At 41.5% G+C, this 23,883-nt stretch overlaps 1 protein-coding gene across 1 annotated transcript; it reads right to left on the minus strand.

Moving 5' to 3' along the window:
* Window positions 1-9: 9 nt before the first annotated feature.
* Window positions 10-23,867, minus strand: URB2 (URB2 ribosome biogenesis homolog). The gene is made up of 10 exons (XM_060242838.1): window positions 23,777-23,867; window positions 21,615-21,751; window positions 20,012-20,188; window positions 14,651-18,038; window positions 13,412-13,572; window positions 11,052-11,162; window positions 8,983-9,225; window positions 5,343-5,433; window positions 3,955-4,094; window positions 10-2,163 (listed from the first exon to the last, which is right to left on the minus strand). Exons 2-10 carry the CDS (start codon window positions 21,738-21,740, stop codon window positions 1,969-1,971), a joined length of 4,632 nt encoding a protein of 1,543 aa, XP_060098821.1. The 5' UTR covers window positions 21,741-21,751; window positions 23,777-23,867; the 3' UTR covers window positions 10-1,968.
* Between the last annotated feature and the right edge of the window lie 16 nt (window positions 23,868-23,883).

The following is a 23,883-nucleotide window of genomic DNA, read 5'->3' on the forward strand; positions in this document are numbered from 1 at the left end:
AAACAGAAGTCAAACAAAAGATTTTATTTAAAAGACAGAGGAAGCTCAGATGTAATCAGAAGTTGTTAACTTTGAGGCAAAAATCAGTGGCTGCACAGATTGTAATTATTTATACAGGCAAATGAGAGTTATTGAAGATTATTTTCTTAATCACTGAGATCTTAATATGGGGAGGCTTTCTCCCTAGGTTTGCCAAAAACTATAACACTTCTTAATATAGTTTCCTATTTCTCCTATTATTTCCTTGTGGCTGGTGCCTTCTTTTAGTTACCCAACTTCCTTCCTTTTAATCCCAAATTTCTCTCTAGCTCTTGAGGTGTCTCAGGCAGTTTTCTTTCACAGCAGACCAGGGATCTCCTCCTTCTCCCAGCGATTACTCTCCCTGTTTAACTGGCAGGGATTCTTCTTCTTTCCCCTGGAGATATATCCCCTTTCCTTTGGTCTGAATGGGAGTCTCATCTCCCTACTCAACGGCCTTGCCAAATTTCATTTCCAGTTCTTGTGTCTGTGCAAAACTGCTTTCAGTTCTTCAACTGACTTCTTCCTCAGAGCAGATTTTCAACATTTAAGGTACAGAATTGTCTCTCTTCTTTCAAGGCAGGAAACTGTCAGGACATAATTCTTCTACTGTTAGCAGAGTCTTGGGAGTCTAGTCATAGCCATACTGTATGGTCAAACAAGGATTTATGTTTCTGACTAGATAACGGTCATGAAATTTCATAAGCTGCATGGGGACATTTAGGGGAAGGAGAGAGAGAGAAGCATGGATCCCCTTCTCCTGACATTTCTTCTGCTCTTGTTCATACATTCTGCTCTCTCTCTGATGCTTTTCATGTCCCCTTCTCCAGTGCTTTCAAACACCAGACAAGGATGGAAGAAGGTTGTACTTGCTCCCAAGGTTGTGCTCTGCTATCACAAGCCTATAGTGGCCAAAAGAGAAAGAGTTGTACCATGGAACCACAAGTTAAATTTAAATTGTTGAGGTTTCATGAATTAATCACAAGCGGGCAGAAGAAACTAGGGAAAAGCCAATATTTGGTAAACATTTCTCAAACCACAATATAAAGAACAGGCTTTTAGAGGAAAACTAGTGTAATCTATTTGAATTTGGGCAGCCTTTTATCCTTGAAGCCACTTTGTCTCACATCTAACACTACTTTAAGCCAGGCTGTTGCGAAGACAAAATGGGTTAATTTTATGTTCTAGGTTCCATGGAGGAAGGGCAAAACAAAAATGATCAAATTCATAATTTCAAAGATGATTATGTACCTTGTTCCATTCTTTCCCCATCAGCTGCCCTTTAAGGCAAAGGAAGCCTCAGCTGCTACAAAACTCTCCTGGGTACCTCACCTGGAAAGGTTTGCTTTCAGAAGAAAATGGACACTTGAGCAGTTACTTGGTCATCAGAAGGCTATTGCTATTCATCCCACACCAGTACATAAGTATATTTACACTCCCAATCTATGATGATACTTTATTGGTGTTAATGTTTAGTGCAGACAAGGAACAGTATTCACAATTTTTTTAAAAAAAAAGGATTCTTAGCTTTAACAATGGTATCTTAACACAGAAGTTCTGTGGTCTGAATGTAAAAGCAAACAAACAAACTTATAACAAAATTTTAAAAAATTAATATAAATGATTATTTTCTGCAGTAATTTAAGAACCACAATGTCTCTTGAAAATTCTGGCATTATCTTACAAATGGATGTCTTGAGAGTATAAATGTAACTGTACAAATACTTTAACATCTCTTTCTAGAGGTAAAAAAACAGATTCTATTATGAGTCTTAAGGAGTGCATAGTTTGCCAGAGTCATATGTGCACAGGGAAAGTCTCATATGTGCCCAGTGAAATGAACAAGTCCCAAGTGCTGTAAAACAGTACAAAAACCATTTAAAATATCAGGTGCCCATTGCTCTGGAAGAGGGTCTTCCATGAGATTCTGAAACAATAAGAAAGGATTCCTCATGCTCTATACTTTTCATCCCCCTGTTGTAGAGTTCTGTAATGTGTATAGTCACTGTACAGTTCCTTCAAGACTTCCCTGACTCCCATTGGTAGAGATACATTTAGGAACTTGATATCAGAATCAATGCAAAGATCAAGAATCTGATAAATCCCTTCGGTTAGATGTTTCTTTACAGCTGGGTGCAAGGTTACCTAAAATAAACACAAAATGACTTAGAGCTGGTTAGTACTTCAAAAACACACGTGGTTAGGAAAAAACACAGTTGTTAGTTTATTAGCACATCTGTGGTAAAGCCAATCACTTCTAGTACAAAAATAATAGATTGAAATTAATGAGAATTTTTCAAGAGAAATATAATCCTAATGGCACACCAAAATTATTCCAAATGGTCTGTTCTAAAAGTTCTTACTACCAGCTTTTGGAAACCATCCTTCAAGTTCTAAAGAAGTTATTGTATCAGAATATTTATCATTATGCACCACAATGTAATTTGAAGTCAATTAATTGTTACTGGTTAAATCATAGATCAGTCAAGATTGACAGTCATCAGCACATCTATATGCCATAAAATTTCATAGCCACATAACGGGCTGGTTTCAGTGTAACCTTAAGTAAGAACTTGTTTCTCTTCAAATACAAGACACACAAATAGAGAAGACATTAACGTTTATAGAACCAACTTGGTTTTAACAAAGTTTATTCTGCAGAAAATACTGCTACATACACACACCTTTTCTGTCTCCACAGGCAAGATATGCATTCATTATCCATTATCCTCTTAAATCAGAAAACCTAAGCCCAATAATCAACAAAGTCCCTGGCAGAGCTAGAAGTAAAATCTTCTCCACCTGAGCACTGGCTGTTTCCTTCAGCTATAACTAGCACAGTCTCTGCAACAAAACATCAGCCCCAGCAGCCTCTAATGGGCTAAGGCTTCCCCCTGGAGAGGGTTGTGATTTCTGCAACGGCAACATTCTTGCTCTATGTTGAAAGCCCAAATTAGCATCAAGCTGCCAGACCTGTCATTCTAAATTGCTGGAATAACAGAAACTAATCTAGAGGCTGTCATTAAAATCCAGGTTTTTCTCTTTTCCTCAGGCAAGTAATAAACTCCTTCCTAATGCAGGGAAATTTTGCTTGCTCTGACAATGCAAATAATACATCAGAGGTGAAGAGGAGACAGCTGCCATAAAAAGAATAACATGTTCAACATGTACCATCAAAATTTTGAAATTTATTATCACTAAGAAAATAGACAAATTTTATAGGCATCCTATTTAATGGGGTTCTAACAGTTTTCTGCTGGCCTCAATTTTTCACCTTACAAACTATTCTGGAGATGAGTTTCCCCTAATCAACATTTGAAACCCCACAACAAAAAACAGTAAGACAGTCTGATAAAAGACAGAGAGCAAATAAATTGAAAAATACTTTTGATATGGAAAGTCTGCCAACAGCATCCAAGTAATGCCACAAGGAGTCACCTAATTTGCCTGCATGGAAACAGATATGGGTTGTGCAGAATGATAGTGTAATCTGACCATGATTTCAAACATGTTTTCAGGTAGGTATATTTAGATCTGCAGTTCAACAACCACAGAAGAAGAAGATATTGGATTTATATCCCGCCCTCCACTCCGAAGAGTCTCAGAGCGGCTCAAAATCTCCTTTACCTTCCTCCCCCACAACAGACACCCTGTGAGGTGGGTGGGGCTGGAGAGGGCTCTCACAGCAGCTGCCCTTTTAAGGACAACCTCTGCCAGGGCTATGGCTGACCCAAGGCCATGCTAGCAGGTGCAAGTGGAGGAGTGGGGAATCAAACCCGGTTCTCCCAGATAAGAGTCCGCACACTTAACCACTACACCAAACTGGGTGTCTCTGAGTTTTGGCAGATACAGGTGTACAAATCCAAACACCTACACAATTGGCAGCAAATTCTGTTTCCTACAATTAAATATATCCCTAGAATAAATAGCTATTACCTTCTGCAGTTCAGTCACATACTGGCCCACAATGAAAGCAGAAAAAATAGTGAACTCTTCTGTTTTTGCAGCAATGTAACTGTACATCCGTTCTAACAACTGGGCACATTTAAGTATAATTCCCAATTCATTCGTCATCCCTTAGGAAAAGGGGTGTAAAAAAAAGAAAAGAAAAGAAAAAGGAGTATAAGAAAAAGATTCAAACATGATACACGTTAGGATTTTTTCCTTGCAAACACAAGAAAAAGGAAACCAAACTTATCCAACCACAACACAGTTCTGCAATCTGACCATGGAATGACAACTGAAGTGGAAAAGTATAAATACCAAAAATTTAAAAGCAGTCATCAAAGAAATGTGTGAATGTTTACTAAAAACAGACTTCTACATATCAAATTCAGAGGCTGTGCCACCTTAACATGTTTTGTGATCTGCACAAGGCAAACTTCAGCTCCATTAATTACAGAGGGGGGAAGTGTGACTCTCTTTTCATATTTAATGAAGGACTAACTAGAACTGTAAAAAAACAGGAAGTTTCATAATGAGTGCCGAATCAGTGTACTGTAACTTGCAATCAAAGCCACATTCTGGGTAGAAAAACAACAGATTTTGGCCACTCCTGGCGGTGTATTATACACTACAGATAAACTAAAGTCACAAGGGTCCATGGTGCCCTTGGGGGACAAGAGAACATCCTACCTGGTGTCCACAGGATCTTGAAATCACCAGCCCAGTCGCTGCTTTCTTGTATAGGCCACTTATTAGAAATTGGTTAGTCCAAGACCAAAAGTTGGGGTTAGCTTCACCCACCTCAGGTTTATAATTTATTACAAGGGAGAAGAACTGCATTTTAAACTTTCCCCTTTCTACTGGTCCGTTCCCCTCTAGCACTTCTTCCATACACTTGGGTCCTTGCGCTAAGCACTACTTTCCTCTTCTCTGTGGTCTGCTTCTTTGCCTGTTCTCCACAACCACATCCTGTCTGAAAACAACTGGGCCCAGAGAGCCATTACTCTCTTGTTCAAGCTTGCCTGATACCTCCATGCATTCTGAGTCTTCCTGTGGCAAACTGCCAAAGTCGCCCTGCTGATGAACCTACTTGGTGTTATCATCTACGCTGAGGCTTCTGTGAGGAACAGGTAGAAGAAACAAGCCTCTGTGTAAATATTTATATGTGCATTGTTGGGGGGGGGAGGTATGTGAAAAGGCCAGCAGTAGTTGGCCTTTGGTGATAAAACTCTCTTTCAGATTTCCATAATAATCATAAATTCAACATGATTCAAGAATTTAAAAGCTGAAATTCTGCTACATATAATTTGCCCCCATTACGCAAACATACTTTACATAGCCTAGGATAAGAAAAGGAAACAAAGCAATAAATCTCAGACCTCCATCTCCTTTCTGTCTTCCCTCATGCATAACAGAAACCACCAGTTTATGGAAACTGCACAGGAAAGATGGAGCAGCTTTTAGCATCACCTAAAAAGCAATTAAATATGACACTGCAGCATTTTTACACACACAAAACTAAATTTATGAACGCTAAAGTACATCTGGTGTGATACCCCAAACCCCAGATTTACAAAATCCTTCAAAACATTTGTCAGATTATTTTTCATTTAGAAAATTTATACCAATTTTAAAAATGCGTAAAGCAGTCTACAATAAATCACCAAAAATTTAAAATGTCAAAATCTGTAATCCATAAAAACAGAGTTGGATTCAAATGCAGATCTAAAAATAACATAATCAACACTGTTCAAAGACTTCCAGAATAAATATTTCTTACTCTTATGTCAGTCTCCCAGAAGGTCTCCATTAAAAGGAATAGGTACAGAACCAAAATAAGTCTAAGCAGGGGAAGGAAATGTGGGAAGTCTAGAATCTATGGTAGCCCATAATAAACCTCAGGGAGTATAAAACATGGATCACAATGTCTCTACACTAATATGCAGAGTATGGGAAACAAGCAGGAGGAACTAGAAGTCCTAATACAGGAAGGGGACTATGACATAATAGGCATTACTTAAACTCACAACTGGAATATTAGGATTGAGGGATACAATTTATTAAAAGGGACAAACAAGGAAGGGTGGAGGAGTTGCATTATATGTATAGGAGATTTATACTTGTGAGGAAATACATGAATCTGAGCGTAACAGTTCAGTTGAAAGTCTCTGGGTAAAAACTGCTGACTTGCCGTGCTGACAACTTCCTTTTCCAGAAAGTAGAGAGGGAAACAAGGGGATCTGCTATCTTGGACTTGATTCTCACCAACAGGGAAGAACTAGTTGATAATGTGAAAGTAGTGGGTAATCTGGGTAGTAGTGACCATGTAATTTTGGAATGTACAGTCTTGGGGAAGGGAAAAGCTATACATAGTCAGACATATAGACTGGGCTTCAAGAAAGCAAATGTTGGCAAACTTAAAGTTATGCTGGGTAGAATCTCATGGTCAGAAATACTTAAGGAGAAGAAAGTTCAAGAGGGGTGGGAGTTTTCTTAAAAGTGAAACATTGAAGGCATAATCACAAACAATTCCTATGAGAAGGAAAAACTGGAGGAGCCTAAAGAAGCCAAGGTGGCTTCATAAATTTTCTAAGGACTTGAGAAATAAAAAAGACTCATTTAGGAAGTGGAAGGAGGGCTTTATAACAAAGGATGAATATAAACAAATAACCAGTGGTTGTACATATGAACATATGAAGCTGCCTTATACTGAATCAGACACTTGATCCATCAAAGTCAGTATTGTCTTCTCAGACTAGCAGCGGCTCTCCAGGGTCTCAAGCTGAGGTTTTTCACACCTATTTGCCTGGACCCTTTTTTGGAGATGCCAGGGATTGAACCTGGGACCTTCTGCTTCCCAAGCAGATGCTCTACCACTGAACCACCGTCCCTCCCCAGATCAAGTTAGGAAAGCTAAAGCTCAGTATGAGCTTAGGCTAGCGAGAGATGCTAAAAACAACAAAAAAGGGTTATCAGCAGTGTGATGCAGTAGCTAAAAAGGTAACTGCCATTTGGGGCTGTATCAGCAGACCAGATCACACGAAGTGATGGTATTGCTTTACTCTCCTCTGATTAGACCTCATCTAAAGTATTATGTTCAGTTTACAATTTATGAAGGATATAGACAAGCTAGAATGTGTCCAGAGGGGAGCAACAAAGATGGGGAGGGGTCTGGAGATGAAGTCCTATGAAGAAAGGCAGAAGGAGCTGGAATGTTTAGCTTGGAGAGGAGACAACTGTGAGGTGATAAGAACATAAGAGAAGCCATGTTGGATCAGGCCAATGGCCCATCCAGTCCAACACTCTGTGTCACACAGTGGCCAATGTGGTGATATGATCACCATCTTCAAGTACTTGAAGAGGTGTCATATAGAGCATGGTAAAGAGTTGTTTTCTGTTGCCCCTGAAGGTTGGACTAGAACCAACGGGTTGAAATTAAATCAGAAGAGTTTTTGACTAAACATTAGGAAGATCTTCCTGACAGAGTGGTTCCTCAGGAGGTGATGGGTTCTCCTTTGGAGGATTTTAAACAGAGGCTAGATGGCTGCTGATGCCCCAAGAAGCATCTGGCTGAAGGCCGCATTCTGCCCTGCAATGAACTGGGAGGAAGCGGCTGGCTTCTATGGAGCAGCGGCTTGTGCTTGGGGATTTGCAGCAGTTGTGCTGTGACTCTGCAGTGCGCCTCCTTCAGAGCTTGGGGCATCCTGCTTTGTGGGATCACTGAGGCATCTTCTTCTGTAGCTGACCAATCTGTAGTGCTTGGCTCACCTACGCGGATGAGGGGGGTGGGCAATGGCCCTTGATGCTGTGGTTTACTTGCTGGTCTGTGTTGACATACCAGGTTCTGGCCTCACCTTGCAAAAGAAGCCCCTGGCTTCAGCATACTTTCCTCCACTCCCTCTTTGGCCTGTGTTGGTGTAATGCACAAATAATGGCAGACTATTTAGAGACACTAAGGGTTTAAACAGGCAGCCTTTCCTTCTGTCTTGTGCTTATACATTAGACACAGGCAGCCTTTCATCACTTAGTTCAATTTTATGGAAGGTTTACAAAATGTAAGACTTAAAAAAAATAAAAAGTACTTGTTAACAGAAATCTTAAGAGAGTCATATTTAAATAATCAGGATATTGACAGGACAACAGAAAATAGTGAATACAGATGTCAGGAGTATTTCGTGTTAGTATTGCTGTGTGTTTATACATACACTCAAATCACACACAGCCTATAAATAATGGGGGATATATATGTGTGTATATGCAGTTTGAGAGAGTGAATTCTCTTAATCTGTTTCTAATTTTTTAAAAAATATATATTAAAATGGCTCCATACACTTTATAGTAAAATGTAGTCATTGATATGATGGAAGATGTCTCCTGTTCTGAGAATTTATGGAGCAGCTAGAGCACCAGATACCAGTGAAGAAGAAATGTTGGTCTTCTTGAAATCTTTTTGGGTAGCTGCCCATGCTTTGTGGAACAATCACCAGAAGCTTTATGAGGTATGTATGGCTAAATGACCACATTTCTGGTGAAATCAGGTGGTATGGCCTAATATTTAAAAGAGTTCCTGCCATCAGGGAGTTTGGCCCTGCTCTAATGAAAAATTCCTTTGCTAGTGATCAATCCTCGGGTGCCCATGTCATACAAAGCATGGGATCTAATTCTAAACTATGGCACATTAAAACAGAGGTCCCCAACCCCCGGGCCATGGACCAGTACTGGGCCGTGGCCTGTTAGCAACTGGACCATGAGTTGTATAATTATTTCATTATATATTGCAACGTAATAATAGAAATAAAGGCACAATTGTATCATCCTGAAACCATCCCCTCCCCGCTGGTCCGTGGAAAAATTGTCTTCCACAAAACTGGTCCCTGGTGCCAAAAAAGTTGGGGACCACTGCATTAAAAAATGCAAAATCCTGCTACCTTCTGGTACTGTTGCTGCCTTGCTGGGACCACTTCAGAACCATCAGGCCTTAAATGCTAGAACAAAAAGAAAGAACTGTCCAGTCATTACCTTAGGGTGGTACTGTAGTATGGAAAAAAGAACTTCATGAATTCCCAAGAAGATGCTGTAATAGTCCTCTGTTTTTAAATGGTCAAGAGGGACAGTCAGAAGAATGCCGAACATGAGGGTGACATGATGAGGGTTGGAGAGAATCCCTTCTCCTTGCCTCAGGAGGATTGCTGCTGTCTCCAATATAAGTACAATGAGGGAGGGGATCATTGTGTGGTCTTGAGAAGCCTCTTTGGCTTGCATCTAAACCAAAAGAAAGAAGTAGGGTGATAAGACTGTGCCCATGATATCAAACAATTTTAAAAGGGCTACCAAAAACATACACGGTACAAATTTAGTAATATCAGCAAATGCATATCCAATATCAGCAGATCTATGTTTAATAATGCATCCCAGGTATTAGCATATATTTATATGCTTTTACAGAGCATATATATGCGCATACACACACAAGGCTACACAAAGACAGACAGACAAGAGGCTAGAACTCTGTAGGCATCTTAAGGCTGCACATCTACAAGACTGCATTTTCCCCCAGAAAGACATGCACTACAATCTATACCTGAGAAACGGCAAAACTTTCCAGAAAATGTACCTACCTTGCTATTACAATTACCATTTGAAATGCGTTTGCATGCCCTGACTTGGATAGCCCAGGCAAGCCCAATCTCATCAGATCTCAGAAGCTAAGCAGGGCCGGCCCTGGCAAGCATTTGTATGGGAGATCTTCAGAGAATACCACAGACAGGAAGAAGAAGCAGGCTATCAAGCCACTACTGAAGGTCCTCCATGCCCCAGAAGTTGCCATGATTTCCAGGAATGGGTGTACACACTCACACACGCATGCAAAAAAATTACCAAAAAAAAAATGTGTTTGCATGACTGTGACAGGGATGGACACAAATCCCCCAAAAGTGGGTTAGGGCAGCTCCCAAAAGTCCCAACCCAAACTGACCCAAACGGGCCCCACCCAAATCAAGTTCAGCTCCCCTTTCTCCTAGATGCAGTGAGCCACCAGAGGGAGAAAGGAAGTGGGGACTGCCCTGGAAGGGACTTCCCTTCCAACTTTCTCCCAGCCTCAGGTTCCCAGGGTCAGGAGAAAAGGGAGGGGAATGCCTGGAAAGAGTTAAAAGGCTGCCAAGCATTTAGTTTGTTGGTTTTGCTTCGCCTCCCCCACCCCCACCCTGCTTTGAATGGGGAAGCAAAACTGAGGTTTAATGGCTCACAGCCATTTAAACCCAGCAGGAGACCGGGTTCACTGACCAGCCGTTAGGTTTAAATGGCTGGCAGCCATTTAACCCTTAAGTTTCACTTCCCACCTCCTTTGAAGGTGGGGAAGCAAAACCAAAGAGTTAAATGGCTTCCAGTCAACCATTTAAACTTAACAGCTGACCAGTGGACCCTTTTGCTGCTCAGCTGTCAGGTTTAAATGACTGGCCCTGAACAGCTGAACCGAACCAGCCACAACATCAGTCTGTGAACTCTGAACCAACCCAAATTTGGGCCAAATTTTGGTTCATGAACTGGTTCATGCCCATCCCTACCGCTAAATATCAACTTGCTGTGGGAAGTGATTCAGCTGCTCATACCCTCACACTGCTTTAAAAATATTTTTCACTTTTTTTTGCCATTGGTGGCTATGTGCTCCCTCACAATGAAGACCCCGTGCAAGAAGGTTCACTCAGTTTGACTTTCAAACAAAACCCAAAAAAACAAGGAACAAACCACGCATAATTTTCAATTTTTAATATCCCAAGTGGCTTTGCAGCCCTAGTGTTAGGTGTAAATCCAACATCATTTAAACAAAACATTGTACAGAGCAACATGACTACTCCCTTCGTGTCATAAAATAACTTACAAAATATTGCATATGTGCAAGGCAAACAGAATCAACAGTAACAGTAGCTCCATTTGCACCATTGTGACTGGATATCAGTGAGACTGAAGTGGGGTGTGTGGACAGGTATGTCACACCTGCATGAAGAACAAAACATGGCTACTACACACTTCCTTCTCAGCAGCACGAGAAGGCACCAAATGACTATGGTCTAGATTGCAATAATACTTACGACTAAAGCGGTGATTAACTGTGGACTTGAAAGCCAGAAAGCTTTCTCCTTCTCTCCACTTAAAGGGCAGCCAAGTAGAAGTTTAACTAGAGTAACAGCTGACAGTACTTGCTGCAGAAAACACAACAATACAATAACTGAAAAAATATACTGTCCATTTTCAATAGTAGGAGATGCATTATAAATTGCAGGGAGGGGGTGGATAATCTGGTTATGTCATTAATTCTGACATTCATTTTGATGTAAGTACAGAATTAGAGAAATGAACTGATCTATGTATTCACAGACAAATAAGACCATCATACTTTCTTCTGTGTAAGTGTACCAAAGTTGTAGGTTCAGGCCCACTTGATTTCCTTTTGGTTGAAGCCCATTTATTTACTATTTATTTTACTGGATTTGTATCCTGCCCTTCCCGCAAGCAGGCTCAAGGCAGGTTCCATCACATGTCAAAATCAGTTAAAACCACAGTATTTAAAATATACAGATTAAAACATCTAAAATTCAGCAACAATAGACAGTTCCTTAACAGATACAGCCAACAAATGCATATAGATGGAGGCCTAATAACAAGGAGGCGCTCGCTGTCTCAACTAAAGGCCGGGTGGAAGAGCTCCACTTTAGAGGCCCTGCAAAACTGTGATCTCTAATGGACGCCCATTCCAACAGGTGGGGGGCAGGGCCAAAAAAGCCCTGGCCCTAGTTGAGGCAAGATGGATATCCCTGGAGCCAGGGACCACCAAGGGGTGCTGGTTCCCTGATTGTAGGGTTCTGAGGGGCTCATATGCAGAGAGACAGTCCCGAAGATATGCTGGCCCCTAGCGGTGTAGGGCTCTGAAGGTGATCCAGTTCTCAATAGGCAGCCTGTGCAGTTCACGTAGCACAGGATGAATTGCGTCCATGCTGCTGTGTTCTGCACCAGCTGCAATTTCCAGAGTAGAGTCAAGGGCACCCTCACATAGAGAGATTTACAATAAACCAACCTGGAAGTGACTGCTGCATAGGTCACTGTAACCAGGTCACGGAGGGTGAGATACAGGACCAATTGCCTGATCCACCTCAGGCTTGGCATTGGCAGTGACCTGGGTCTCCATAGTCAGGAGGCATCCAGGAACACCCCAAGGTTCTTCACCCCCAATGTTGGCACCAATGGTGCCCATGGAAAGCTGGAAGCCTGATTCCCAATCCCCCATGGCCTAGGTACAGGACCTCTGTCTTTGATGGATTCAATTTCAGTCAGCTGTTTCAACCACCCAGCCATGGCTTTTGATGCCTTGCCCAGCTCATTACCTTTGACTCTGCTACCACTACCTTATTCTACAGTATTTCCTATTGCCTTCTGCTTTCCTCTCACCAAAGATCATTATTGGTCTATGCCTAACAATTGGTTGGTCCAAAAACTGTCAGGCCAGGGAAAATCATCTGATTTTTCCCCTCCAGGCAATGATACAAAAGGGGACTAGAAAAGGTCTGTGCTAAAAGTTTTACTTTATACACAGTGTTGCAAATAGATACGCTTTTGAGTTGAGCATTTCTTTTACCCATTTCCATGACAGAATCCTTATCAGAAATAGTTTCTGTATACAACAGCAAACAGCAAACACTTACTAATAAATCTCCTCACTGTGAACAGGAACCATTGTACTAGGATAGTTTGTGTGATAAAAGCATCCTTTCAAAAACTTTTTAATGTCACATATCTTTAAGAAACACATGAGCATCATCAGAACTGATGCCTCAGAAAGCAGCAAGAGATACTCTATGGCATTACATCTACACTAACATTTGTTTCATTATTTATCAGATTTATAAAATCTCACTCATGTTTCCTGCCTCCTATTTGATCTTCACAACAACCTTGTCAGATAGGTTAGGCTGAGAGAACGAACACTTGGTCCAAGGTCACCCAGAACAGGACCCTTGAATACACCAGTCGATGAGTCAGTTCCCCACTTGAGTACTTTGGGAAGTGCCACAAGCTTTATGGGTAGGGCATAATGCTTTGCACATGGAAGCCTCCAAGATTAATCCCCAACATCGCCATCCCAAAAAAGGACCTCAGGTAGCAAGGCTGTGAAAGGTCAAGACCTTAAAGGACAGCTTAATATCTTCATAACAAATCATATCTGTAAATATCAAAGCTACACATTCTGATGTCTCCTCCCAAGTACTTGAAAAAAATCTGTAATGTAATGGAACTGGGCTGTAGAGGAGACAGTCACTGATTCACACATCTGATGAAGGACTCATACCCCAAGTAAGAAGTCATACCCTGAAAATCCTTCTGGTCTCTAAAGAGCTACTGGACTCCAGCTCTTCTGTCCATTCACATAAGAGGTTATAAATCAGAAAGCTCTTACCTTGGTATTTTGTTTCCAAGCATTGCAAATGTCCAGCCCCTCAAGCACCAGCCTCAGTATGGCACAAAAGTTGTCAATGGTGCAATTCTTCACCAGCTGGGCAATCAACTCTGCCAGCTGCATTTCTACGCTTTGAATCACTTGAAGTGTGATTCCAGGACCTGCAATGGTTCAAGAAAAAGATATCATCTGAACAGTTTAGGACCCTGGAACATCTGTGTGAATGTTAATGCTTTCCAAACAAAGGACATCTCACTCCTCCCCCCGCCCATTACCAATAATACAGAAATAAACTGTAGTAATAAGAATTTTCTTTTATCACCCAAGCAAGTTTTCTCCATGCTGGATAACCATGAGCATATTTACAGATTCTTTTCTAGCAGCTATATGATTTCTCCAGAACACAGCTACCTACAAGATCAGACTGCAGTCATCTAAGTGCTGCCTAATGGACCAAGGTTTAATAGCCACTAGCCATATTTGAAAGAAATGGGAGCCATCTCTAGTTCCAAAGCTGACAATTCTACTGAAATCTGTCAAACTGCACAGCAAGTATGAATATTTCAAACTAGACCCATATTTTAATCTTTTTTTACTTACCTAAGGTAATTGATTTGGATTTTTAAAAAAATCTTTTTGAATTGAATATGCTAAGTTTTGCCCTGTTATGTTAAAACAAAGGAGGGCTGGGTGTCATAAGGAAAGAGATATATATAGAGGTACATGACTTCAGTACCATGAGGGAACACAAGGAGACAAGCTGTGAGGAAGTACCACCACCTGTCTGAAGACGGATCCATATTTCCTCTAGTTATTAAGCAGAAACCAAACATGTTTTTCAATTCTACCCACAACCATAAGGGAGAGAAACTTGCTTTTTTTAATTTAAAAGAAGTATTTCAAAGTCTGAGAATTTTCAATTTCTGGGCAACTCCCAGTCCATATTAGTGGACATAGTATGCAGCCCATTATGTGATTTCAATGATGTTTTTTGAGGCAGACTGGCTAGTGGAACGAGTACCAAGAAACCTTCTACAGAAGAGATGTTATGATAAGCCAGTCTTGTCCATACTCAGAAGTGTCTTTGTAATAAACTTCTGTGCCAACAGTACCAGATTTAGAAGCAGAGATACATTTGTCATCCCTTCTACAATTCCTAAACAGACCACTTAAACAGTTTTAATCTGACACTATGTCTCCACATTTAACACAGGGAAGGGAAAAAGAATGATGGCCTACCAGAAAGCAGTTTCTTTATGGAATGGAATACAGCAACAGAAGTTTCTTGTGCAGGAAGCAGCTCAGGCATGGAACAGAAGACAGCTAAGAAATGCAAGGCAGAGCTAAGGAACTGGAAACTGCCACCTGCCAAGTCCAATTCTCTCAGTATTTGAGTATAAAATCTTTGGTATAAATCCCTGTGAGAAAGCTGCTGGTTTCTCCTTGATTCTTGAAGCCTCTTTTGCTCATCCTCCCCAGTCATAGGGCATGCTATCTGAGTACAAGACAAGTCTGCTTTCAGAAGGGTTGTGGCACATGGGATAAATGCTAAAGGCAGTGGCTGGCCTTTGGTACTGTTTCTAAGGAAAATTTGGATGGTTGCTCCTGTCTGAAGCATGGCCTGCTTGAGCAGATTGAGCAATGTTTCTGACGCCTTCCAGTTTCCACTCTGCTTTTGGATGTGCAAAGTCAGAACATGACACTGGGCAGTTAGCGCCACTAACAGAAGCTGATACGCAGTTGGGTTCCAGAGCTCAGTGAGTTCGCTGCTGGCTGCATGTGGCTGGCAAGCCGCTAGGAAAGATGTGAACTTTTCCATGTTCAGTTTCACACTCAGCCGCCTTTCAAGAACTATCTGAAGATAGTGTTCCAAAAAGACTTGGATCCCTTGAAGGAATTCCTCCCAAGGAGCAGCTGGCAAAGTGCTGGCAAAAGTCTGGCAGACCACAAGCACAGAAGTGAAGACAGCTTCAAGAGCATCACTAGCATGCAAGACCTTAAAGGAGGAGGTGACATTTCTGCCAGTCTGTAAACGTGCTAACAGATGGTAGCAGGTTGCCAGGAGTTTCAAAGACCAGGCCTCACCACAGGAAACGTTAGCTCTGGTATTGACAGTCAAAGACAAGAGTGAGAGGAACAGCCGAGCGTGATCCATGGGAAAAAGGCTGTCCAGATTCAATACGGAAATGACCTCCAGCAAATCCAAAAGCATTCTGATATGCTCTTCTTCTAAAGTAACAAAAGATCTCACTTTCACCAATGACAGTATATTTTGTGCAACTTCCTCCATTACTGTCCAGCACACAGATAATTCTTCTTTAGGCCTCTCTCCAGCAACACAGGAGGAAAAGCTGGCTTCGCACCATGGAATACCTTCCACAGACAGCTGCCGAAGAGGCTGACTGGCAACGTTCTGAACTGTAGGGTACAGCACACTAGCACAATGCTGAACTATGTGGCTTATAAAAGAGGTGTGTAGCATCCTCATTTCTGGAAGAAGTGGGCTGTGCAGGAAATCTTTAGACACCTTTCCAACTGAGATTAAAGAATCGTCTGCATCGGAGGACGCTGCCTGTGTTTGGTTCATCAACATTGTCTTCAGAAGTACATCTGCAACATACAGTGCATCATTCACAGACAAAAATGGATTCAAAATCAGAAGATTTGAAACAACAAGATGCCAGTGAGCAGTTGGGTAAGTGCAGCTATTTATGGTAGCTGCATTGCCATCCCATGGTTCAGGTTCAACTTCAGTCATGCAAGACTTTCCAGAGTGAAGGATAAAAGCTGCAGCACGCTGTATAATCTGTTTCAATCCCTCTGTATGGCAGCTGGAATACAACAACATTCTCTTGATCTTCTGAAGCATCAGCCATTCTATACAATACCTACTACCTGAGCAGGAACTACTTAGAAGCTTAGTTATCTTTTCCCAATACTGTGCATCAAAGCCAGGGAGAACAGTGGAGAAGTCTGAGAAATTTGCAGTGGAATCAGCAACAGTAAGGGCCGCTGTGCCTAATGGGGAGATATATTTGCTGCAATTTAAACCAAACAGAGTATCTGCTGCTACCCAGGTGCAAGCAAGCAGGAGAACAGAGTCTCCTACTTTCTCAAGCCAAAGCTCCAGCTCTGTATCTTCCACCTGACAGTCCTTCAGCAGATCTAACAAAGCTTGGATTATCTCCCTCTGCATGGTCTCCAGCAGATTCTGAGTCCGATGGACCACAGGCAATGGGGTGGAATCATCTAAAGTCCTCATGTTGAACAGAACAGAATGAAGCAATGTGCTCATGGACTTCAGCTTCAAAGCCATGTCAGAATCACCTCTAACATCAGGAATAATTGAAGTCTGACATTTCTCCAGTATGAGGTACAGAATGTCCAATATCTGATTGGGTGGCAGTTCTAGAAGGTACTCACAGAGTTTGGCCTTGATGCCAGCAGGCAGAACTGGGAGCCTTAAATCTTCTGCAGCAGGGCGGCAGATGACAGACAAGACCTCTTCAAAGAGTTTCTGGAACTGCCGCAACTTGGCATAAGTCTGAAAGAGAGCATTAACAAGAGCCTCCTGAGCCTTTTTTGTACGTGGCTCAGAAACCTCAGCATCAATCCAAGCTGAAGCCACCAAGTCATCTAAATCAGGCTCCACAATCAAATGATTTAGTGATATCAAGGCCCTGAAACACCTAAACCAAGCAGGGATGGTGGCCTGTGGGTGATTGACTAGTGTCTGTGCCACCTGACGGTAGAAGTGAAACTGGACCTCCTTGTGTCGAATTCTGTCAACAGCAACATTATAGGTACTGTTGCTCAGCACCGAGTTCAGAAGCTGCTCCACTGCAAGGAGCTCCGGACTCCATTCAGATGGAGAAAGCTGGTAAGTCCAAAGATCCCCCTGCAGGCGCGCAACCTTTAGACAGCCAAAAAGTTTAGTGAGCATGTAAAAACAAACCAAGTGGTCTTCAGCCTTATTGTAAGACTCCACAAAGAGTTTAAAAAGAAGAGGCACTGAACTTGCTACTGCTTTCTCATGAACATCTGACTGGCAAAAGCTAGTATCCCCAACAACCATCTGGATGGTACTGGCTGGCAGAAGGAGAGTTTTCAGAGCCCTTTTCTTTACATTGTGGGATTCCTTCTCTGGCAGCAGCTCTTCTCTGTAAGATGGCAAGAGTTCTGGTTGGAAAATGCCAGCCTTCACCAAAGCCTCTATGCCATTCCGGATTTCCCTGCTCAGGTGCTGACGTCCATGGCTATCCTCTCCCTGTGTCCACACCCTGGCTGTTAAGAAATGTCTCAAGAGCAGGCATGGCTGAAGCAAAGATTTGGTGACTTGTCCAAAGACACGATTGGCATTGGCTTGCTGCCTCTGAATCAGAAGGTACTGCCCAAGGGTCAACTGGAGGACTTCAAACAACTGGGAGGACACAGCATCTTCTGATGATAACTGCCAACATGCTAACCAGGACAGCTTACTTAGAAGATCCACCAGAAGTTCATATTTTGCAGTATAAACTATGGCGAGGGGGGAAACTGAAAGAATAGACCTACAACAATTTAATACAGTGCCAACATCCGTCAGGGTTTTTTGAGTGTAAGAAACGGAAAGCCTTTCATTTATGACCTGAAGAATAAATAAGAAGCAGAGAATTACTAATGCTCAACATTCCACACAAGAATTATGCTCAAAAAGTCAGTGTTCCTTGCATTACTTATGCATTACTTCTAACATTATTTATGCATGAATTCTGTGATTTATTTATGCTAATCCAATTAATCTAATTATGAGAAGTTCCTCCCCATAGTTCAGCTATCAGATATGACTATCAAACTCATCCACTGTGGCTCTTTGCAAGATCAGCTGTTCATATGAGCGGAGTCCTAAGAGCAAGTCAGCAGAGAATCTGAAATACCCTACAGATAGCTGTGAGGAAATTCAGCCTTTCTGGTAAGTCGAATCTGGCACAGATACCAAGTACAAATAAAACTGTACAGTGCTTGCAGACAATGAAATATTCCCTTTTTCCTGATATCTTAGGCTTTCCAACAGCAAACTTTGTCATCATGAGCTCATATTCTGCACGAGACAAGAGTGCAACAAGAATGAGTCTCTTAAATAATATAATTTATGCCCTAAAATCCTAAAAATTCATTTTTGGAATTTAGAGCACTAACTGGTCCTGCACTTCAGCTTAATTTCCTTGGTAGTAAGAATCATATAACCATGTATGTATTTATCCAAAGGCTATAATCCCAGACATACTTGGAAGTTCAGCCCCACTGAATTCAACTGGATTTATTTCTAAGTAAACATGTATGGGATCAGTCAGAGTAACTGTGTTATGTTTACCCCCATAATCTTGAGATGAGAAATAGCTGGCATCTAAATTTAAACACTTTAAATATTTTACTACATTTAATTCTTACACACAAATACCATATGCTTTTAGGAGGAAGAAAAACAAATACAATTCAATTTTGGTGGCTCCCATGCAGTTAAAAAAACCTTTCTGAAACATGTCCAACCAGATTAGGATATAGGTTTCTGTAAAACCTCCTGGTTTACAGAAAAATCTGAAATCTGAAATGTTAAAAAAGAATGGGGGGGGGGGGAATCAAAGTAAATAAATGTCTGCAAACGTTCATGAAAGCTGGTGTGGCATAGTGGTTACAGTGTTGGACTGGGATAACTGGGTTAGAATCCCTGCTTTGCCATGGAAGCTTGCTGAGTGATCTTGTCAAAATCTCTCAGGCAAACCTACCTCACAAGATTGTTTTTCTGAGGGTAGAGTGGAGGAGCAGAGAATGATGTGAAAAACCACTTTAGGTTCCCATCAGGGAGAAAAGTGAGATATAAAAATAAAAAAGCATAATAAACATGCTGTCATTACAGGGGGATGGAGTTTGGAAATGATGGGGATGTGAGAAACACAGTATGTGAGAACAGGCAAAGCTGTTGGGAAAAGGGGCGGGGAGGAAGGTACATTCAGGAGTAGAGCAAAGTCCATGTAGGTCTCCACTTTGTATTCCTTACAGTACCAATTAAACCCCATTACTTGCCATCCCCAGACAGTTATCTCTCCTTATGTATCTGCCCTCATCACCATGCTAATATCTTACATATCTAATTCTTTACATGTACATACATGTTGTATGCATAACCACTATATGTAAACTTAGCTATGTGGATATCTGAAATATCATAACAGAATATGGTGGACAGCAGTATTCCCTCTAAGCTGATTTAGCATGAGCTAGCTCACAGATTTTTAGCCTCCAGCTCACACATTTTTGTCTTAGCTCAGAAAGGATGACCCCAGAGCACACAAATTTATGCAGTAGCTCCCAATTTTAATGCCAGTAGCTCACAAAGTAGAATTTGTGCTCACAAGACTCTGCAGCTTAGAGGGAACTTTGTTGTACAGAGATGTCAGCAGTAACACATATGGAAACCAAGACAGAGAAGTACAAGGGAGGGGAGGAAACAGAGGTTCTGTGAGGTAATCAAAGAGGTTGAGTGGGCCTAATGTAGCTCATGGTTCCACCTACTGTGGAACAAAGTCATACAATCCTATTAGCATGTAAGCACTAAATTACCTGTGCAATTGAAAAACGTAGGGTGACTGTTTTTCCATCCTTGATAAGACTCTGTAGTTTTTTGCTACGAAGAATGTTGTCCAGGTATGTCCAAAGCTTCTCAATAATTTCATCTGACAAATCAAGTTTCTTGCTATAACAAGAAACCAGTGTATGACTCACCCAATCCAGTAAGACCTATGTTCCAAAACCCAAAAAAATATGACATTTTAAAACATGTAGACTCAGGGAGGCAGGGAGAGGGAAAGACATTGTGTGAAACCATGGTTTAATTAAACTACACTTACTCTGACTGCAAACCAGACCACTAAGTACCATTAGTTAGGGTACTGTTTTCTTGTTTGATGCCCAAGCAACAGAAAGAAGGAAATGAAACTTGTATGTGTCAAGGCAAACCAGTTTTTTAGTCATTGTTTGCAAGTTGAATCCTGCTTTCACAAACTAGAATGGTTGTTTTATTTTACATCCGAACCAAGCAAAAGCAAAAGATGTCTGAAAGTGTATGATATAGCCCTATTGCTGAAGTTCCCCAGGTCTAGTCTTCCCTGCAGACTGCCTGGATGGGAGACTATTTGAGATCCACAGAGAAGTACAGCAGTTCAGGGTGTTGGGATTAGAACTGAGAAGTCCTGGTTCAAACATTCTATGATGGAACTCACTGGGTGACTTCACCAGTTACTTTCTCTCAGCCTGGTCTATGTTCCAAGGCTACTGTGAGGAGAAACTGAAGAGTAGAGAATCATATACTACCTGAGAGCAGGAAAAAGTATATAGGTAAGCAGCTTTTAGGAAGGAAAGTATGCAGTGAGTGCAATAAATAAATAGTATCCCCATTTGTGGACAGGAAGCCTATCCCATCCCAAACCTAGAGCACTTTTTCTGGCAGGGGGATGAAAGAAACAGAGAAAAGCCTCCTAGGTGGCTAGAAGCAGCTGAATAAGATCTGGATGAATTTGTCTGAGAGAAAGTCCATGCGAAACCATTCTCCTATTTGTGTGGTATTTATTTTTTCTTTTGTTTTATAAACCATTTTGCATTCCCACTAAAAAGATATAAAATGATTAATAATTTTACATGTTTAGTGAAGTTTTTGTCTATTGCTTTGTTTTTAAACCAACAGTTTCACAGACACTGCAAAAGCGTTTTGTGACAGTGGAATGGGGAGGGAAAGAGTATGGACCGGTCACATCCACAGTCTAAGTGCATTGGTGCGTACATGCGGAAGACCCTATGCTGATGGGACTCTGAGTGCACAGAAGCCAATAACAATAAAGAAGTGCAGTCAGCAAGCATACCCATGTCCCCATTTTCCACTTACACAAAATGATAATCTGATCAATAGGAAGGCAGAGTAATACAGAAATAGATATTGTAAAAACGGCAGGCTCAAGATCAGAGGTACGTAATGGAATCACCAGCCTTGTAAATAAGCCCTCAGAATCTACTAACTCACAAAAAAGTGTTGAGTCCATCTGTCCCTATATTAGTATTTAAACATAACCTGAAGAAAGTCTTCAAAATTAAACATATTAAAGGACTGATGCATTATATCACAACAACATTGAGAAAAAACATTTTCCCCCAAATTGAGGGAATCCATTACTTGTTCTTTATTTGGAAGGACACACTGATGAGAAATCCATGCAAACTGAGCCAATTTAAGTTTGTCTTCCCAAGATGTCTTTGAGCTTTTCAGCTTCAGATGAATACCAGAGTAAATTGCAGCCATGGAGATTCTACCTGAAATGTTAAACATATATTTTTTAAAAGTTTCAGTTATTGTTTTATTTGTATTACAAACCTACACTGCTTCTTGTCATAGAAATATCTCTTCAAGGCAGTTCTGTATATTCATTTGGACTTGCTATATTAACAGATGCTCTGTCCATATGTGAAATGAGCATAAAAATACTGATCTCCTTTATAATGCTATAAAGGCTGCTGAGATAATACGATAAGTACTCTGTACTCTCAAAACATACTATATAAATACCAATTATCTTTATCATCATAAACTAAAGCATCATAAGAGGAAAAACTCAAAGCAGAAAAAAGAGAAATAATATCATCATAATAGAAGTGCCCTTGATCTTCTAGGTACTCCAACAGAACACAAGGATGTTTTGTGGCCTTGCTTCTATTCAGAAGAGCATTTCTGAAACTGGGGTCCAAGGACCACAATGGGTCTGTGTAGGATAGAGCATGAACCCTTCTGTTACCCATCTGGCCAATGTGAAAATTAAGCCTTCGAGTTATCTAGGGATAGGGGCATGGAATGTCCATCACAGGGGCAGAGGGCTTCCCCCCTGTTTAAAAGGGTGGAAGCTTCCAGAGCCTGCAGTCAACACAAAGCACTACCTAAAAAATACACAGATTAGTTTAGAAATTCCAGAGTTCAGCCATAGGAACTCTAATTAATTGAATGGCTCCAAGTAAGTGCAGTTCTAATACAGTCATAGCTACTTCTGGTATAAAAGTGAACTGCATTTCAGCATAGTGATAGAAACACCGCTCTGTATCCATGGACAATAACAACCAATTGCAGCTTTCAGTTAAGTACCAGAAGACATGGAAGACTGGGTGGGTATACTGCAGATTCTATAGAGGCACTGCTCCTGTGCCTCCCCTGCTGGCTATGGCTCTGCCAGCAGGTCACATTTTGTGTGACACTGGTCTTAATTTCTAAATTGCACTCTGAAAGTTCTTCCAGGCCACTTCCCAATCCTGTTCACTCAGCCTCTGGCTCTATGATGTTAATCGGTGTGAAAATTTCTTTCTGCCTCTAGCACAAAGCCGCTCCCCAATAAAGAGGTACTATGAAACTTAGAACTTGAGACAAGGCCTTTTGTGCTGTGGCCCTTCAAAATCAGTCACCCTCTGAAACCTGAGACTAAAAAATGTGGGCCTGGGGAATGTGGTTAATAATCAAAACGAGGGGGGGGGGCAATCTGCTGCAGTTTGAGAACTAATTTAAACAGTAGCAGAGGCCGTAGGTACAGTATATTTTTAAGAAACCAGACTGGATCCCTTGCTCATTTCTTCTGTCCATAAGAACATAAGAGAAGCCATGTTGGATCAGGCCAACGGCCCATCCAGTCCAACACTCTGTGTCACACAGTGGCAAAAAAATTTATATATACACACACACACTGTGGCTAATAGCCACGGATGGACCTCTGCTCCATATTTTTTTCTAAACCCCTCTTGAAGGTGGCTATACTTGTGGCCGCCACCACCTCCTGTGGCAGTGAATTCCACATGTTAATCACCCTTTGGGTGAAGAAGTATTTCCTTTTATCCGTTTTAACCTGTCTGCTCAGCAATTTCATCGAGTGCCCACGAGTTCTTGTATTGTGAGAAAGGGAGAAAAGTACTTCTTTCTCTACTTTCTCCATCCCATGCATTATCTTGTAAACCTCTATCCCAATGTCCGTTGTAAACAATATAACTTGAGTTCTGCCGCAGCCCCTCTGCCAAGTTCAATACTGTTGAAATAGTGGACTAAACGCGACATTTCTCGCTCAATCAATACACATAGCCATGAGGGATCTTCCTCCACTAGAATGCATGTTTCTTTTGACGAGACATCCCTGCATACTTGAGTTTAGAACTGAGCCTAAACCATGGGGCACTTCTATAGACACATTTCCTAGCCATGACTGCAGGTAACTTCACTTACTGCCTTCCCCCCACTATTACTGCACACATTTCTATTCCGTAACTCCAACTCAGCAGTTGCTGGTCGGTGTGCACGCGCGCACTCACCACAGAGCCGCCTCCAGCTTTCATCCGCAGCTCCACGCTTCTATCCCTCTAGCCCCACCCCCTTGCCCGGTCCCTCCGCGCACGTGCGTCTTTTCTTCCGGCACATC

The sequence above is a fragment of the Heteronotia binoei genome, chromosome 1, assembly GCF_032191835.1.
Source record: "Heteronotia binoei isolate CCM8104 ecotype False Entrance Well chromosome 1, APGP_CSIRO_Hbin_v1, whole genome shotgun sequence".
NCBI classification, from domain to species: Eukaryota; Metazoa; Chordata; class Lepidosauria; order Squamata; family Gekkonidae; genus Heteronotia; species Heteronotia binoei.

What these genes read in the sequence shown, in the direction of transcription:
- URB2 (XM_060242838.1), bottom strand. Translation starts at nt 21,740, where the DNA reads ATGGCTGCAATTTACTCTGGTATTCATCTGAAGCTGAAAAGCTCAAAG. An exon ending in TACGTTTTTCAATTGCACAG is followed by an intron (nt 18,039 to 20,011) that starts GTAATTTAGTGC and finishes TTTATTCTTCAG; the next exon opens with GTCATAAATGAAAGGCTTTC. An exon ending in CATAAAGAAACTGCTTTCTG is followed by an intron (nt 13,573 to 14,650) that starts GTAGGCCATCAT and finishes GAACCATTGCAG; the next exon opens with GTCCTGGAATCACACTTCAA.